This window comes from Apis mellifera, linkage group LG11 (assembly GCF_003254395.2).
Source record: "Apis mellifera strain DH4 linkage group LG11, Amel_HAv3.1, whole genome shotgun sequence".
Lineage (NCBI taxonomy): Eukaryota > Metazoa > Arthropoda > Insecta > Hymenoptera > Apidae > Apis > Apis mellifera.
Window position 1 is genome coordinate 15437815 of NC_037648.1, and position 16869 is coordinate 15454683.

Here is a 16869-nt window from a genome sequence, read left to right on the forward strand (position 1 = left end):
AATCTATGCTTTTTTCTTTCAAGTTGCAATGTTTCTGAGTTAGTCATTTAAATGACATTATTATTTTATCAATTTTCTTATATTATAAAATTTGTAAGTTTGTAAGTTTATATCACAGTCTACATAATATATATAAAAATACAAAAATGTATAATGCGGAATGACTAAATATGTAGTACAAAATATACATATGTCGCCGGCCGGTAATTTTGTGTACGTGGTCAGTTCTTAGGAAAACTATGATTTAAATTTGTATTATATTTGTTTAGCATGTAATTGTTATGTTACGTTGATATAATATTTATATAATTTTGTTAATTAGTTTTTTAATTAAATACACGACATTTTTTGTTTTCATTTTTACAATATTATAACCTATTATTTAATTACAAACGCCATGTGTCTTTTGTTAGTTTGTTAGCTTTTATTGATACGATTTTGTGATATATTGAGAGTTTTGATATGAATTTTTTTTTAAGTATTTAATTGTTTTCCGCATATCAGATGATTATAATTTACATTTTAATTAAAATAAATTTAAAATTAATATAAATGTTTTTTATTTTTTTTCTATAGATAAGGGAAATAAAAGTGATACATTATTTAAAAATTAATATTCTATAATTTCATCAATACAATGGTCACATTAATAAAAACAAGAGGTTTACGTATGTCTGCACAGAAGCAGGAAACACTTTTAAAGTTAACTGTGTTATCTCTTGCAGCAATTTTATGTAAGTTTTCTCTATTGTAATTAAAATAATTCTATTTTATTAATATATAATTTTTTTTTATAGCTTTTGCAACAAGATTATTCTCTGTCTTAAGATTTGAGAGTGTTATTCATGAATTTGATCCATATTTTAATTATCGCACAACAAAGTATTTAGCAGAAAATGGATTTTATAGTTTTCATAATTGGTTTGATGATCGTGTTTGGTATCCTCTTGGAAGGATAATTGGAGGTATATATATATATATATATATATATATTAATTTTTAATTATCTCTTTTGATGACAATATTGTTAATTTGAATCTTGATTATTTATTTGATAGGAACAATATATCCAGGATTAATGATAACATCAGCAGCATTATATCATCTTTCATGGTTATTAAATATTACCTTAGATATACGTACTATTTGTGTCTTCCTTGCTCCATTATTTTCTAGCTTGACCACAATTATTACTTATTTACTTACCAAAGAATTGAAGGTAAAAATATATTAAATATATTTCTAGTATTTTTAATGAATAAATATTATTTTATATATATGATTTTAAGGATTCTGCATCGGGATTGTTTGCTGCAGCTATGATAGCAATTGTTCCTGGTTATATATCACGATCAGTGGCAGGATCTTATGATAATGAAGGCATAGCTATTTTTTGTATGTTATTTACATATTATATGTGGATCAAAGCAGTTAAAACTGGAGCAATTTGTTGGGCAACCTGTGCTGCTCTTGCATATTTTTATATGGTGTCTTCTTGGGGTGGCTATGTATTCCTAATTAATTTAATTCCTTTACATGTATTAACCTTAATGGTGACTGGCAGATTTTCTCATAGAATATACATTGCATATAGCATTCTATATTGTTTAGGAACAATTTTATCTATGCAAATATCCTTTGTTGGTTTTCAACCTGTTCAGAGTTCTGAACACATGCTTGTAAGTAAAAAACATATGTATATATATAATAATATATTTAGTAATATACTTATAGTATATATAAGTATATATACTTAATTTTACTATACTATTTTAATATACTTAATTAAGTATATATATATACTTAATTTAAACAAAAATAAAAATTTTAATCAAAAATAAAATCTTATGAATAAAACTAATTTATTTAAAACTAATTATTTTGTAGGCATTGGGAGTATTTGGACTTTGTCAGATTCATGCTCTAGTTGATTATTTACGTAGTAAAATGTCACAAGATGATTTTGAAATTTTATTCCGTGGTCTTGTTATTTCTGTAGTTACCATATCGTTTCTATTAGGTGTTATTTTAACTATTACAGGTACATATAATATTAATACATTTTTTTTATCTATCAAAAAAATATTAATATTAATGTTGCGATAATTATGTTTTAATTTTTTAATTTTATTTAAGGAAAAATATCACCATGGACTGGTCGTTTTTATTCTCTTTTGGATCCATCCTATGCAAAAAACCACATACCAATAATTGCTTCTGTTTCTGAACATCAGCCAACATCATGGAGTTCTTTTTATTTTGATCTCCAGATTTTAGTATTTCTATTTCCTTTAGGATTATATTTCTGTTTCTCAAAGTTAACAGATTCGAATATTTTTCTCATTTTATATGGAGTCACAAGTCTATACTTTGCTGTAAGTGAAAATTTTTTTATGTTACATTTGAAATTTATATTATAAATAAATTCAAATAATTAAAACAATTTTGAACAATGCAGGGTGTAATGGTTCGTCTAATGTTAGTACTTGCTCCTGTAATGTGTATTTTGAGTGGAATTGGAGCATCTTCTTTACTTGTTACTTATATGAAACAAGTAGAAAGAGGAAAAATTAGTGATAAGAAGTTAAAAAAATTTGAAAGTAATTACATACTTAGAAGTGAGGTAACTGTTTTAATTATTTTTATTTAACATTAATCTTTTTTTGTGAAATTTTATATCAACGCATTTTATATCAACAGATTGCTACACTCTTCATAACAGTAATGTGCATTCTCTTTTTTTCGTATACCATTCATTGTACATGGGTTACAGCAGAAGCCTATAGCTCGCCTAGTATTGTGTTATCGGCACGTTCTCCAGATGGTGGTCGCATGATTTTTGATGATTTTAGAGAAGCATATTATTGGTTACGCATGAATACGCCAGAAGTAATTTTTAAAATGCTTTCTGAATAATTTTTTTATAATTTCCAATATTTAAAACCATATTTTTTAAAATTTTAGAATGCTAAAGTAATGTCTTGGTGGGATTATGGATATCAGATTACAGCAATGGCAAATCGTACAATTTTAGTAGACAATAATACATGGAACAATACTCACATATCAAGAGTTGGTCAAGCAATGGCAAGTTCTGAAGAAAAAGCTTACGAAATAATGAGAGAGTTAGACGTTAATTATGTTCTTGTTATTTTTGGAGGACTTACAGGCTATTCGTCAGATGGTATTAAAATTAATATATAAAGTAAATAAAACTATAACTTAAAGTTGTTTAAGAACCTGTTAGATTATAATTTTAGATATTAACAAGTTCCTATGGATGGTGCGTATTGGCGGAAGCACTGAAAAAGGAAAATCTATAACAGAATGGGATTATTATAACTCTGCAGGAGAGTTTCGTGTTGATAAAGAAGGTTCTCCAATTTTGCTCAATTGTCTTATGTATAAAATGTGTTACTACAGATTTGGTCAAATTTATACAGAAGGAGGTAAGCATTTATTGATATAAATATAATGTATAGCATTTATATAATTTCAATGATTTTATGATTTAAACAGGAAAACCTTCTGGTTATGATAGAGTTAGAAATATGGAAATTGGTAATAAAGATTTTGAATTAAACATGTTAGAAGAAGCCTACACTACAGAACATTGGCTTGTTCGGATTTATAAAGTAAAAGACTTGAGAAACAGGGGAATCTAAAAAAAAATATTAAAAATAAAAATATAGATTAATAATAAAAAAATAATATTGCATTTCTCTAAACAGTTCCATAATTTTATTTGCTTATAAATTTTTATAATTGTCTATAAGATATCAACATGGTACTAAATACAGAATTACATATTTCCATTAATCATCAGTATAATTAAAATTTTTATAAAAGACATACTCAGGCCTCACTATATGTTATTTTAGTAAATATAGATATATCAATTTATAAAATAATTTATTTTGGGAATAATCTTTATATTCTCTCTCTCTCTCTCTCTCTCTCTCTCTCTCTCTCTCTCTCTCTCTCTCAAATTAAAAAAACATAAACAGCATATTTATTTCAATAACATTTATAAAAATATACTCATATTTATAACTTAAGAATATTCAGAGTATAGTTTTTTGAATATTCTTAGAAAACCTTTTTTCTAATTTACTTTTAATATTAAATTATTAAATGATTCCTGTGTTCAAAGATAATTTTTTCTTAAATTAAAATCGTAATTATTTCTTACATATATAAAAATAAATTGTTAATTATTTCGAATTAATAGTAAAGATTTTATTTTATACAATATTAATTATCTAGATAGAAAACAAATTTGCATTAAAAGAAATTTATTTGAATGAAATAAAATGATATAAAATTTGAAGTATTATATAATTTAAAATTGATTATGAATTCGGATTGTGGTACATGATGCATATATATGTATATGTATATATGTATATATATATATATATATATATATATACACATACATATATATGTATATTAAAAATATTTACCATCAGTATATTTTAGAAACGCATGTTTTGTATCGTGTGTTGCTTAAAAATTGTAACTAAAATATTAATCTTTATTTTGTGGATGTGTATGAAATGTGTGATTTCTTGGTGAAAATGAAAATAAATATAAACAGATAAAAATCGTTTTTTATACATACATTTTATTCAATATATTTTACAGATTGTAAAACCTTTAAAACTTAAAGATTATGAAATATGAAGTTATTTCAGAAATATAAACTAATATGAATTGCAATAATGTTTATACAATTATTATAATTATCTTACTCTTAGCAATATTTTTAATTTAAGAAATATAGGAATGCAAACATTCATTTAAATAATAAATTTATTGACCGGTGCATAATAAAACTTCAGTTGCAAATTTATTTATCTTCTAATAGACCATAAAGGATCTAACTGACTTAAAGGATCGATTATTCCTTCTTTAGGTTTTTCCTGAATTGATGATGTACTTGAATGTATTGTACTAGTAACAGTAGAACCTCGACCTAAAAATTAATCTGTGTCATTATATTTTTTTTAAAAAATATTGCTCTATACCTTCAATATCTGATCGTTGAGTGATACCAAGACTTTGAAGAAAATCATCAGAAGGATGCATCTTTCTTGATGCTTTATCTTTACTTCCTTTTAAACCTTCGAAATTTTCAAATGTTGAACGTGTAGATGATAAAATACCACCTAATATTTAATAAACAAAATTCATTTTCAACTAATTTTAAATTGTATTAATCTAAATTAATCTAAATAAAATAATCTTTACGTTTCATTAAAATATCTTGAGCATGGTATAATACTAATTGGTATGCAAATAATAAGGATTCCTTATTTACAATTTGTTTACGACATTTTAGAAGACCTTTGAATACAAGAGGTACATTGACTATTCCGCAACCTGCGCGTATATGACATACTGTTGCTGCTGCTACTAAGAATAAACTACTTAATGCACCACCATCTAAACAATGTACCACTACTGGTTTTGTACAACGTCTTAGTGCTTGTTCCGTCATTACATCCGTTGAGAAAGTAAGCAGTGCACCTGGACTACTAGGAAAACCACTAAAAGTTAAAAAAATTTATGTATATATATTTTTTTAATATAATTTAATATTATATAAATTTACTTGGAAGGCCATGAGAGAAATTGCATGTGTACGATAGTTTTTTCTAAATTTTTCTTAATATTATGCACAGAAATAACTCTTTGAATATAGGATATATGATTTACTCTCTTTTTTAACGATATTGTAAAGCTACCACAATTCAGAATATCTTCTTCGTTTATAGGCCAATATATTTCTCCATTTAATTGTGTATCAGATACTAAACATGCAATTATTTCACTTTCTTGTTCCCATATCATCATCCAAAATATTTCTAATTTGTCCGGTAATGGCGATTGAGTAATAATAAATGCAGTTGGTATCCATTGTGTAATTTCTATTATATGAGAAGCATTAATATAATTTGAAATATCTGTTGATGATATTTGTACCCTTGTTGTATCATATGGGATACATTCTATTATTCTATTTTCTGAAGAATGGGCTAATGCTACTGTGCACGATTGTTTTCCACTTTCTCTTTCCTGAAATTCAAATATATTATTTTACGTTATTAATTAAGAATTTACATAAATTTTATAATTTAAATCCTACTTCGAATTCTTGGACTTCTTTCCATTTTATATCAAGATTAGTTGCTCCACTTAATGTTTTAACAAGTAAACTATCTATAAATTTCTCATATTTTTCAACTTCATTAATAAATTTTTGTAATGCTAATGGATCCCCTAAAGGATCTTTTTTAGGTTGCACATCATTGTACCATGTATCCCATACAATTTGTAAATTCTCGCTTTCTGTTTTATCATTTATTTTATCTTTATCATCGTCATTTATCTTTTCTTTATTATCATTACTTATCTTTTCTTTATCATCATCATTAGTATTTTTTATTTCAGTTTCGTTTTGTGGTTGAACAGAACGTACTTCTGGCACTAAAGGTGCATGATTTATAGTAATATCAAGATCAGCAAGTAAATCTACATTAGATTGTTCTGATTTTGTAGCAGGTTTAGTAGGATTTGCACTTGTTGTTGTATTAGTTCCATTGTTAACAGCTTGCATATATGTTTGATTATAATTAGTATAATTTTCATTTCTGTTAGTTGATGCTAAAAAAAATTAAATGAAATTTAAATAAACATATATAAAATTGATGTATAAAAAAATAATTTTTTCATATTTACTTTGATTTTGCATTTGAAGACCATATGGTGTGGTATAATAAATATCAGTTGAACATTGAGATTGATAGTTCTGTTCTGAATATTGAGAAGATGGAGTTTGACTAACCATGGAATTATTACTAGCATTGGTATATCTTGCATTACTTTCTTGTTGTTGATAAAGGTTAATGCCGGTGCTCATTTGTGATGTTGATTCAGAAGATTGCGAAATTTGAATATTATTAGGATTGTATTCATAACATTGACTAGTGGAATTATAAGTATATCCCATTTGACCTTTATAAGATTCTGTCAATGCAACAGCCATTTGATTTCCTTGCATATAATTATATCCTTGATTATAAATATGAGAATAGCTACCATATCCAGAGTAATGTGATTGTTGTGGATATTGATATGCTTGAGAGTAATTTTGCATATTTGTTGAAGATTTTGTATGACTTTGAATCATTTCTGTATTAGTAGAACAATTCGTGTATGTATATGTATTAGAAATATCTGTAGATAATATAGTTTGTGGATACGAAACACATGTAGTATGTTGTAAATTATGATAAGTATTGGGGTAAGTTGCATTACTGGTGTCAGTAGTAGATGTTTGTGATCCATATTGATATCCTTGATCTATATAGATTTGTTTACTTTGTTCTGTACCACTCTGCTGTGGATATTGGACAATATTGGAATTTTGTAAGGTTGATGAATATAAAGTACCTACATCATTTATTGGAGCATTGAAAGAAGTAGTAGAATGAATAGATTGAGGAATATTTTTGTTTATATATTGTGTTGGCATATAATGGCTAGAAGGAGGAATATTGGTCGTTTCGGATAAATTTTGATTCGATGTGACTTGTTGACTTGTGACTTGTTGATTATGCAACTCAGATGAATTATAATACATTGCACCAGTATAACTTTGAGTACATGGAATTTCATTTTGATTAATTGAAGGAAGAAGATAATTTTGTATTTGAGTATTATCTGGTGGTAATACATGCTGATCCTTTATAGAAAGAGATTCTTGAGAAACAACATTTTGTTGTGGCTCAGATATATATTGTTGTCCTTGTTGAGCTATAGTAGTATAAAGTTGCATTTGTATATCAGTTGTTTTATTAACTGTATTCGGTAGAGATACAGATGAAGGTACAGAAATTTGTGTTGTTGTTGATGTTTGGGATGGTATTTCAGTTTTAGTAACATTACCAGTTTTATCAAGATTAGAAGAATATTGTTGTACAGTATTGTATGGCTGATAATTTTCATATTGCAATGTATTATTAGAAAAATTATAAAGTGATTGAGCATTTGCAGAATATTTATGATGACTATCCAAAGTTGTAGAGAATTGTCCATTTGATACGAAAGAATTTATTGGATATTGCATTGTAGTATCTGTTGTTGTTCCAATTACTTGTGGATAAGTACTTGCAATATCAGAACTATTAATTTGCACATAATTTTGATTTAAAGTAGCATTTTCGTTATATGTTGAAGTTTCATGTGAATAAGATAAATTTTTATAATCTGTATATGGTGCAGAATAATATTGCTGCGTAGATTTTATAGATGATATTGCATCCAATGCAGACATTCCACTAGAATGCATTGCATTTTTATTCAAATTTGATGTATCATTCAAATATGATTTTGTTGTATCTATTTGAACTGGTTTACTTTGTTCTTTATATACATAATATTGATTTTGAATATTTTCTGGTCTGCTGTTTAAGTAATCCTTTAATTTAAGTCCACTGCCAGTTCGATTTCGACTTTGATCATAAATAGTAGATGTTATTGTGTCGATCTTTTCTTGAGAATTTTTATTATTATCTTGTGCAAGTATGTGTTCACGTTCTTCTTCTTGCACTTTACAAGTGCTTTTCACTCTTTGAAGTAATTTTGAAACATTTATTTCTAGTTTCCTGTAAAATTCAAGACCTTTGCTAGATTTTGCTAATAAATCTTCGTAAGCATCGTAAGATGTAATCAAAGAAGAAATAGTATGTTCTCTTCGTTTTAATATTTCTTCAACTCCTTTTCGTATATTAGCAGTTTGGGCATATGCATCCGTTAAAGCTGCTAAAATATTATCTTGTGCAGTTAGATTTTGTTCTATTAAAGTTACTAAAGTTTGATGTTTACTAAGTTGATCTGCAAATAAACGATCCAAGGGTCCAGAATCGGATGTGGCAGTAACTAGTAAGCGTGTTAAATCATCTTGTGCAATTGAATCTCGTAATTTTGTATGCAATTCGTTTCTTTGTCTACGCATTTCGTCAACTTTATTCAAAATGCGTTTCAATTCTTTAGTATGCATTCGTTCTAATTCGATCGCGCTATGTGATTTTTCAGTATTTTGTTCTGAAAGATATGCACTTGGTGAAGGAATATGGGCAATAAGATCGGTAAGTGGTTGAGAAAGCACTTTTAAATTTTTTACATGCATCGTTATTGCTTTATGAAGAGCATGATTGCTTTCTAAAGCTTTGTTATGAGCTTCTTCATATTTCTTAGCTTCTCTGGTTAAATCAGTAGCCACTATTGATGGAGGTCTTTTTCCAACTGTATCTTGATATTCTTTTTCTTTTTGTTCTTCATCGAGGAGAAGTTTTTTAATTTCTTTCAATATTTTTTCAACATCTTGACTAGTATTTGATAATTTTCCCACTATATCAATTAAATCTTGAATAATATGTTGTTTTGCATTTAATGCTGCACATCTTTCGACCAATTCATCAGGAAGAGGTAAACGTTCCCATTCTGTCATCTGAGCATCGGGATCCCATAAACTTATATGCTCTAATTTTAAAGATGTTAGATAGGTATTAAGTTGCTGATCTTTCTCTTCAATTTTACTACCGACAGAACGTAATATCTTTGCTTTTTCTTCAGAATACAAGGAGCTTGCTTCATGTACTTTCATTGGTATTAATCTGAAATAAATATTAATGAATAATAAAATCAAAAAAATAGTTTTCATAATCTATGTTTGATTAATCTAAATATATTTACCTGGCAAATATATCAGGACCTGAAACTTCAGGATCATTAATGCTGAAAGATATTCCTTTAACTAAAGGAGCTCCTTTTACACTAGGTAGTGTTTCCTTTTCTGGTACTTCTTCATGATATATATATTCATTCTCATTTTTAGCTGCTTTACGTTTTCCTTCTATTACATCATTAGTAAATGTTAATGCTTCTTCTATAGTTACTTTTTCTCCAGGAATATTTGAATAAATCAATTGTGCTTCGTTTAGAGAAGCTAATGCAGCATTATAAAATGCTACTCTTTCTCCCATTTTTCTTTGCTCTTCAGCAGCTAAACCTTGATATAAATATGTAACTGCTAAATGATAAGCTTTCTTAAATTTCAGATAATGTTTCCAGCTCTAAAAAAGAAAACTTATGTTTTCATAATATTCTATAATATAAGAAATCATTTAAAATTTTACCTTATAGATTTTAGTACCAACTGTATCTGATATAGTACCATCTTCACTTCCGCCTTGTTCAAGTGTAGTTAATGCCAAATTAAAATAGTCCACTATTTGTCTTGCGACTTTTGCTGCATGATAGATATATCTTGTACAATGATACACAAGAGTAGACAATTAAAGCCACAAATGTGTAATATATTTATGAAATTTTTATCTCTTTTATACATACCTACAATTGTGGGTTTACGATTATCAAGCATACTTTTTTCTAATATACATTCTTGAGCTTGAGCTAAGCAAAGCTGATGCATAAATGTCATAAGTTCTGGAGCTAAATCTACTCCAGATGGCTGTGGATAACTATTTTTTAAATGCTCAAAGGCCCAAGCTGCACATTGAAAATGAGCACAAGCCATTTTCATCCCATCAGCTGATGTTCTTTCTGTAAGTGCTCCCAGTTGTGTATGCATTGCACCAATATTGTATAAAATTGAAATTATTTCAAAACGAATATTAGCCAATGAACACACCATGTTTGCATATGTATCCCTCCTATTTAAATATATTCAAATTATTAGCATTAATGATTATTATTATTATTTAATTGCAATTTACCATGTAAATGTAATTGCTGCTGCACCATCTTTTCCCATAGGAAATCTACTTTGAAGAAAATGCAATTGGCAATAATATCTTTTCAATAATGAACAACCAGCTACATCAATAGGTGGTCGTATGGCCACTGCACGTAAACTTTCTAATTGATGTATTTCATGTGTAAATGTTGCTGGATCTTTATTGTAAAAGTCACGTATATACTAAAACAAAAATATTTATAATTTTAATTAGATTTATTGACAAATTGAAATAAGTTAATAAATAATCATTTGTTTATATAAAGAAAATATAGAATAATAATTTAGATTAATAAATAATAAAATTAAAAATTAAATATTAATTTTGTAATTATCAAAATATATATTATAATTTATAATATAATTATTTATACCTGCTTTAACTTTGGACCAAATGTAGTAGGCTCTGGACTAACTTTTAATTGAAAAGATATCATCGGCAACCTTGGTACTGCTTCCATTGTAGAATAATTATTAAAATATTTCTGAAAACTGACAGTTAATCATCTGTCAAACTTGTAGAAAATGGATTTGTTCACAGAACATACTTTTTCTGTCACGTACTTATGACGAATAATTGCCGTTTTTGGGCAGATATTCAAGTACAAAAATATTTTCAACTATATGATATAAATTATTTTTCTAAAATTTAAATATTATTTTAAAAAAAATTTTTGACTTTTTTTTACTAACTATAACAAAAAATTTATTTCAATAAGAAATTTAAAATATAATAATATATTAATTAAAAAGATATACGTTTAGGGAAATTATTTTCTGTATATTGGCTAAATAAGAATACATCTTAAAAAATAAGAATACATCTTATTAAATATATTAAAATTTATTAACGATTTATATTCATGGAAAAAAATTAAAAATCGAAGCGATGTAATAAATTTATTATTGAAATATTTGTTTATTTAAAATCGAAAAATATATGATTATGAATTAAAAGAAATTTACAAAAATTAAAATTAAAAAAAATTTTTTTTAAATTTAAAAAAGAATTACATAATGATGTAAATATTAAAATAATATGTTGCTTATTAAAATTTATTTTTGTAAACGTAATAAATGTTTACGTTTTAATCTTTTATATTCGTAATTCCAATCAAATATAAAGTATCCGATCGTTTGAATATATCACTGGATTTTCATATATAATTTTTCACTATATATGTGTATATATATATATATATATATATATATATATATATATTATATATTATATAAATATATATATATTTGTATTTTCTTTGTTTTTAAATTACATATTAAATCAATATAAAATAAAAAAATAATAATAAATATTTATCAAAGATAGTTATTTTCTTTTTTAACGATATGTATTCTTTATAGAATATAAATGTCAAATGTGATTGATACTTTTGTGATTAACTGTATAAATGATAATCAATCGGTGAAAAGTGAATACATTTACTTATAATATGTCAGAAAATAGACTTGATATGGATATTGATAATCAGAGTGAAGATGGAGAAATAAAGAAAAGCCCTTCGAAGGACATGGATGATTTTAGGTAATGTAATAATATTATGGTTAATTTTAACCTCAATTTATCGAACTATTAAAATATAACTTTGTTTCAATATATATTTATATACTACTTTTTCTTTTTATTTTTTATTTAAAGTTAATAAAAATCAAATTTTATATATATTTAATAATATTTTATATATTATTATAATAATAATTTTATATATTATCATTTAGTTATAATAATAACATTTTCGATTATTGATTCTTTTTTAAGTTATATTATAATACACTTTTTTTATATGTTAATGAAATTAAGAAAAATTTATATATTTATGATTTAATTTGATTTTATTTGAAAATAATTTTGATTAGTTGTTTTGAAAAAAGTATACTTAAAGTTTTTCAGAAGAAGATGGAGGAGATACAGCAGATTCTTTAGATATAAAACCACCACAAGCTGTTGTCCGTCATCATAAATCTAATTCATCAAGAAGAAGAGACAAACACAGTGATAGAAGAGATCGTAGAGAAGAAAAGGAAAGAAAATCTAGACATCATGATCGTGGAGAAGATAGACACAGAGATAAACATAGACATCGTAGACATGGCATGGATATTTTGGAAAGATCAGAACGTTCTGAGGGTTCTAAACGAGAAAGAGAGAGACTTGAAAGATTAGAAAGAATGGAAAGTCATAGAGATAGAGAGTCTAGACATGATAGAAAAGAAAGAAGTACAGGAGATCGTGTTTTGGAAGATCTAAGAGAAAGGTATATAAAAATTTTATATTTTTATTTTCAAAAATTGTGTTAAATAAAGCTATTTTTTATGTTCAAATTTTTAATTTATAGATTATTAGATAAAAGAAGGGAAAGACGAGAAGATTCGCGAGATATTCGGGATTACAAAGTGGAAGCACGTCGTGAGATGCGTTTGGATGATTCTCGCGAATTACGCGATTCACGTGAACGTAGAGAAATGCGTTTGGAAGATATGCGAGAACGTCGCGATATTCGGACTATTGAAGATATTAGAGAACGTCGTGAAATTCGAATGGAGGAACATAGACATATAAGAGTCTTGGAAGAGCAATATTCTGAAACGGAGCTTATGGAAAGGCCCGAAAGAAGTGAAAAACGTCATAAGAGATCACATAAACATGATCGTCTTCGTGAAAGAGACAGAGAAAAAGCAGAACGTGAGAAGGAACATAGAGAAAAACAATTACGTGAAGCAATGGAAATTGTTACAGAAGAACCAGATGACATGGAAATCAATGAAATACAAATACCGCCAAAAGATCCAAAAGAAATGACTGAACAGGAACTTAGAAAAGAAAGATTACTAGAAGCTGATAGAGAGATGGCTAGAAGAAAAGAAGTTTCTAGATTAGAATTAGAAGCTCGACGAATGAAAAGAGGTGAAAAACGACCTTTAAGTCCAGACAATAATCAAGATCCATCTATTGTAGAATTATCAGATGAAAGTCCAAGTCCTGGTCATTCGGATGAAGTTCGTTCTAAATCTATTGAGTAAGGATTATATATTCTGATATTAATGTAATTATAATTCATATCATGATTCTTCACTCTTAAAATTTCATGATTATTCATTTACAGATCTAGACATTCATCTGATGGCCAAAGAAGTATACGTGAGAGATCTTCTGATAGACATTCTTCTGATTCATCTGAATCTAGTAGCGATGATGACGATGAATCAAATGATTCAAATAAAGGGTCTAATGCTGATTCAAATGATGGTTCAGATTACAATAATCCAAGTCCATTATCTGTAGATCGATTGGCTAAATCTGATCATTCTGATGGAGAATCACCTGGACATGTAGATTCAAATAGTGCATCTAAGAATGCAGAAGAAGAAGAAGAAAAAAAAGAAGAAGAAGAGCCTGAATTACCTCCATATTTACCAGCAATTCAAGGTACATAACTGATTTTTGTTTTGGAAGTTTTTATTCTACATGGAAATTTTATTATACAATAAATTTTTTAATGTTATAGGATGTAGAAGTGTGGAAGAATTTCAATGTTTAAATCGTATCGAAGAAGGTACATACGGTGTAGTATATAGAGCACGTGATAAGCGTACAGATGAAATCGTTGCTTTAAAACGATTGAAAATGGAGCAAGAAAAAGAAGGTTTTCCAATTACTAGTCTTAGAGAAATAAATACTTTATTAAAAGCTCAGCATCCAAATATTGTTACTGTTCGAGAAATAGTTGTTGGTAGTAATATGGATAAAATATTTATTGTGATGGATTATGTGGAACATGATTTGAAATCATTAATGGAAACAATGAATCAAAAGAAACAAGTTTTTATACCAGGTAAAATATATTAGTAAATAAAGTAATTATAATAACAACAAATATGAAGTAAAAACGTTTCTTTTATAGGAGAAGTCAAATGTCTTATGCAACAATTATTACGAGCAGTAGCACATTTGCACGATAACTGGATTCTTCATCGAGATTTGAAAACATCTAATTTATTATTGAGTCATCGAGGTATTTTAAAGGTTGGTGACTTTGGTTTAGCACGAGAATACGGTTCTCCTTTGAGACAATATACTCCGGTTGTTGTAACGCGTTGGTATAGAGCTCCTGAATTGTTATTAAATGGAAAAGAATATAGTACTCCTATTGATATGTGGTCAGTAGGGTAAGAAAAAAGAGATTACAAAATTAGTTATATCTTTATTTTTTAATATGTTAAAATTATTATTGAAACTATATGTTTTTTAGATGCATTTTCGCAGAATTATTAAGAATGGAAGCATTGTTTCCGGGTAAATCTGAAATTGATCAATTAAACAGGATATTTAAAGAATTAGGTACACCAAATGATCGGATATGGCCAGGATATAGTAAATTGCCGATGGTGCAAAAAATTCCTTTCGCTCATTATCCTGTAAACAATTTAAGACAACGTTTTAGCTTATCATTATCAGATTTAGGCATTGAACTATTAAATAAGTATGTTTCTTCAAATAACAATCATTTTATTACTTATTGTTATCTTTTTTCCTTCTTTTATTTTAAACAAATGTTTTTCCAGGTTTCTTACGTATGATCCTCAACAACGAATTTCAGCCGAAGATGCTTTAAAACATGGATATTTTACAGAAGCACCGTTACCAATAGATCCGCAAATGTTCCCTACATGGCCTGCTAAGTCGGAACTTGGTGTAAAAACAGCAAATGCTTCACCAAAACCACCAAGTGGTGGAAAAGAATATAAACAATTAAGAGATGGAGACGACGCTGATTTAAGTAATTCTGGTTTTCACATGGGTCTCACGGAAGGCGGTAGACAACCACCTGTCGGTGGTGGTTTTCATTTAAAATTTTAAATATACATGACAAATTTTATATCAAACGAAAAATAATGCTTTTCTAAAAAATTATCTTTGTACATAATTATCCAATGAAAATAATTGTATATGCAATTAAAGAACGCTATAAATTTCACATGGAAAAAATATTACATATACAATAATTTTGAATAATTTTATCCTTTCAAACAGCTGTTGACTGAAATACTCTTTTTGAAAGTTTATATTTTATCTTGTTTTATATATAATAGTTGCGATATTTATTACAATTAAGAAAAAATGAGTGATTAGAAGATCATAGATATAAAAAAAATATAATTCTTTATAATTTAGTTTATTGAATTTGGTACATTACAAGCCTTAAAGATTCTTTGAAATGTATATATTAAATAATAAAAGCGTATTTCTCCATTGTCAATTTTTTAGAATTTTAACAATTCTATTTTCCAGCATTGTTCATATTTTTCGGTAGACCTAGAAGCGAGTTTATGAGTTCAGAATTACGTTTAGAATGACAAAGACATGGTGGCAATAACAATAGTTTTGCAATCCTTTGTAGATCGTTATTCTAAAAATATATTTTACACAGTTTATTAAATTATTATTAAGATTATTTATTAAAATAAAACAAAATTAAGTGCATCATATCTTCTTACCACTCCTCTGTCGTATGGAAAATTTAACGCCAACAGATTTCTGTAAGAATCTTCAGTTGTTCCAAATGTTTGGTATGCGATCCCCAGCATCATAATTAAGATTATCACACACTTTCTCGATATCATACTTTATTTCCAAAAATAAATTATCAACATGCACAAGAATGAATAAAAACGTGTTTTTTTTAAATTTTTTTAGTTTAATTTTCAATTTAAATAATTTTATACGGTTACCTGTTTTTATCTGTATTATAATTGCAAATACAAGTATTGTTTCTGTTAGCCGTATTCTGTGAAAGTGCCCCGAGAGTTTCAAGCTACGAACTTTTATACGAATGATGTTCGTAGGGGGTTGAAATGTGATTGTGACAGATGAATCTGTGAATGACAGTTATATCCTTGAGAAAATATCGAAGAAATTCTTTCGTTCTTTTAAAATTATTATATAAACTTTACTAGTGAGAATTTTTTATTACTTTTGAAAATTCTTTTCTTTTTTTAAAAATAACTACATGTTATTTTATCGTGAC

General features: G+C 26.9%; 4 protein-coding genes across 6 annotated transcripts; 2 read left to right on the forward strand and 2 right to left on the reverse strand.

Annotated features, from left to right (window-relative positions):
- The first annotated feature begins 6 nt into the window (after positions 1-6).
- LOC409265 (dolichyl-diphosphooligosaccharide--protein glycosyltransferase subunit STT3A) lies at positions 7-3854 on the forward strand. Of its 2 annotated transcripts, none has more exons than XM_392786.7 (12): positions 7-93; positions 577-734; positions 798-965; positions 1059-1219; positions 1290-1679; positions 1888-2041; positions 2137-2375; positions 2459-2623; positions 2701-2889; positions 2965-3184; positions 3261-3449; positions 3520-3854. In XM_392786.7, exons 2-12 carry the CDS (start codon positions 638-640, stop codon positions 3663-3665), a joined length of 2118 nt encoding a protein of 705 aa, XP_392786.2. In that variant the 5' UTR covers positions 7-93; positions 577-637; the 3' UTR covers positions 3666-3854. The 2 variants fall into 2 exon arrangements, with proteins under 2 accessions (XP_392786.2, XP_006570342.1); XM_006570279.3 differs by lacking the exon at positions 7-93 and adding an exon at positions 204-220.
- Positions 3855-4607: 753 nt separating this feature from the next.
- Positions 4608-11411, reverse strand: LOC551449 (tyrosine-protein phosphatase non-receptor type 23). Of its 2 annotated transcripts, none has more exons than XM_026444018.1 (11): positions 11200-11411; positions 10806-11008; positions 10420-10742; positions 10206-10318; positions 9763-10142; positions 6745-9683; positions 6152-6669; positions 5618-6081; positions 5254-5540; positions 5031-5171; positions 4608-4978 (listed from the first exon to the last, which is right to left on the reverse strand). In XM_026444018.1, the coding sequence occupies exons 1-11, from the start codon at positions 11284-11286 to the stop codon at positions 4857-4859; spliced, it is 5577 nt and encodes a 1858-aa protein (XP_026299803.1). In that variant the 5' UTR covers positions 11287-11411; the 3' UTR covers positions 4608-4856. The 2 variants fall into 2 exon arrangements, with proteins under 2 accessions (XP_026299803.1, XP_026299802.1); XM_026444017.1 differs by having other exon boundaries at positions 5254-5552.
- Positions 11412-12144: 733 nt separating this feature from the next.
- LOC552759 (cyclin-dependent kinase 11A) lies at positions 12145-15952 on the forward strand. The gene is made up of 8 exons (XM_026444022.1): positions 12145-12368; positions 12727-13098; positions 13180-13860; positions 13948-14270; positions 14350-14676; positions 14746-15010; positions 15094-15324; positions 15407-15952. Exons 1-8 carry the CDS (start codon positions 12277-12279, stop codon positions 15699-15701), a joined length of 2586 nt encoding a protein of 861 aa, XP_026299807.1. The 5' UTR covers positions 12145-12276; the 3' UTR covers positions 15702-15952.
- Positions 15953-16004: 52 nt separating this feature from the next.
- On the reverse strand, positions 16005-16789 carry LOC100577073 (pigment-dispersing hormone peptides). Its single transcript, XM_006570281.3, has 3 exons — positions 16574-16789; positions 16340-16466; positions 16005-16251 (listed from the first exon to the last, which is right to left on the reverse strand). The coding sequence occupies exons 2-3, from the start codon at positions 16463-16465 to the stop codon at positions 16123-16125; spliced, it is 255 nt and encodes an 84-aa protein (XP_006570344.1). The 5' UTR covers position 16466; positions 16574-16789; the 3' UTR covers positions 16005-16122.
- Positions 16790-16869: the final 80 nt, after the last annotated feature.

Bases quoted from the DNA above. Each gene is read 5' to 3' on its own strand.
- LOC409265 (XM_392786.7), top strand. From the start codon at position 638: ATGGTCACATTAATAAAAACAAGAGGTTTACGTATGTCTGCACAGAAG. The intron at 1,680-1,887 runs GTAAGTAAAAAA...ATTATTTTGTAG, and splicing joins AGAGTTCTGAACACATGCTT to GCATTGGGAGTATTTGGACT. The intron at 3,185-3,260 runs GTATTAAAATTA...TTATAATTTTAG, and splicing joins TACAGGCTATTCGTCAGATG to ATATTAACAAGTTCCTATGG.
- LOC551449 (XM_026444017.1), bottom strand. From the start codon at position 11,286: ATGGAAGCAGTACCAAGGTTGCCGATGATATCTTTTCAATTAAAAGTT. The intron at 10,319-10,419 runs GTATGTATAAAA...TCTATCATGCAG, and splicing joins TCGTAAACCCACAATTGTAG to CAAAAGTCGCAAGACAAATA. The intron at 6,670-6,744 runs GTAAATATGAAA...AATTTTTTTTAG, and splicing joins TCTTCAAATGCAAAATCAAA to CATCAACTAACAGAAATGAA.
- LOC100577073 (XM_006570281.3), bottom strand. From the start codon at position 16,465: ATGATATCGAGAAAGTGTGTGATAATCTTAATTATGATGCTGGGGATC. The intron at 16,252-16,339 runs GTAAGAAGATAT...ATATATTTTTAG, and splicing joins TTCCATACGACAGAGGAGTG to AATAACGATCTACAAAGGAT.
- LOC552759 (XM_026444022.1), top strand. From the start codon at position 12,277: ATGTCAGAAAATAGACTTGATATGGATATTGATAATCAGAGTGAAGAT. The intron at 14,271-14,349 runs GTACATAACTGA...TTAATGTTATAG, and splicing joins ATATTTACCAGCAATTCAAG to GATGTAGAAGTGTGGAAGAA. The intron at 14,677-14,745 runs GTAAAATATATT...TTTCTTTTATAG, and splicing joins GAAACAAGTTTTTATACCAG to GAGAAGTCAAATGTCTTATG.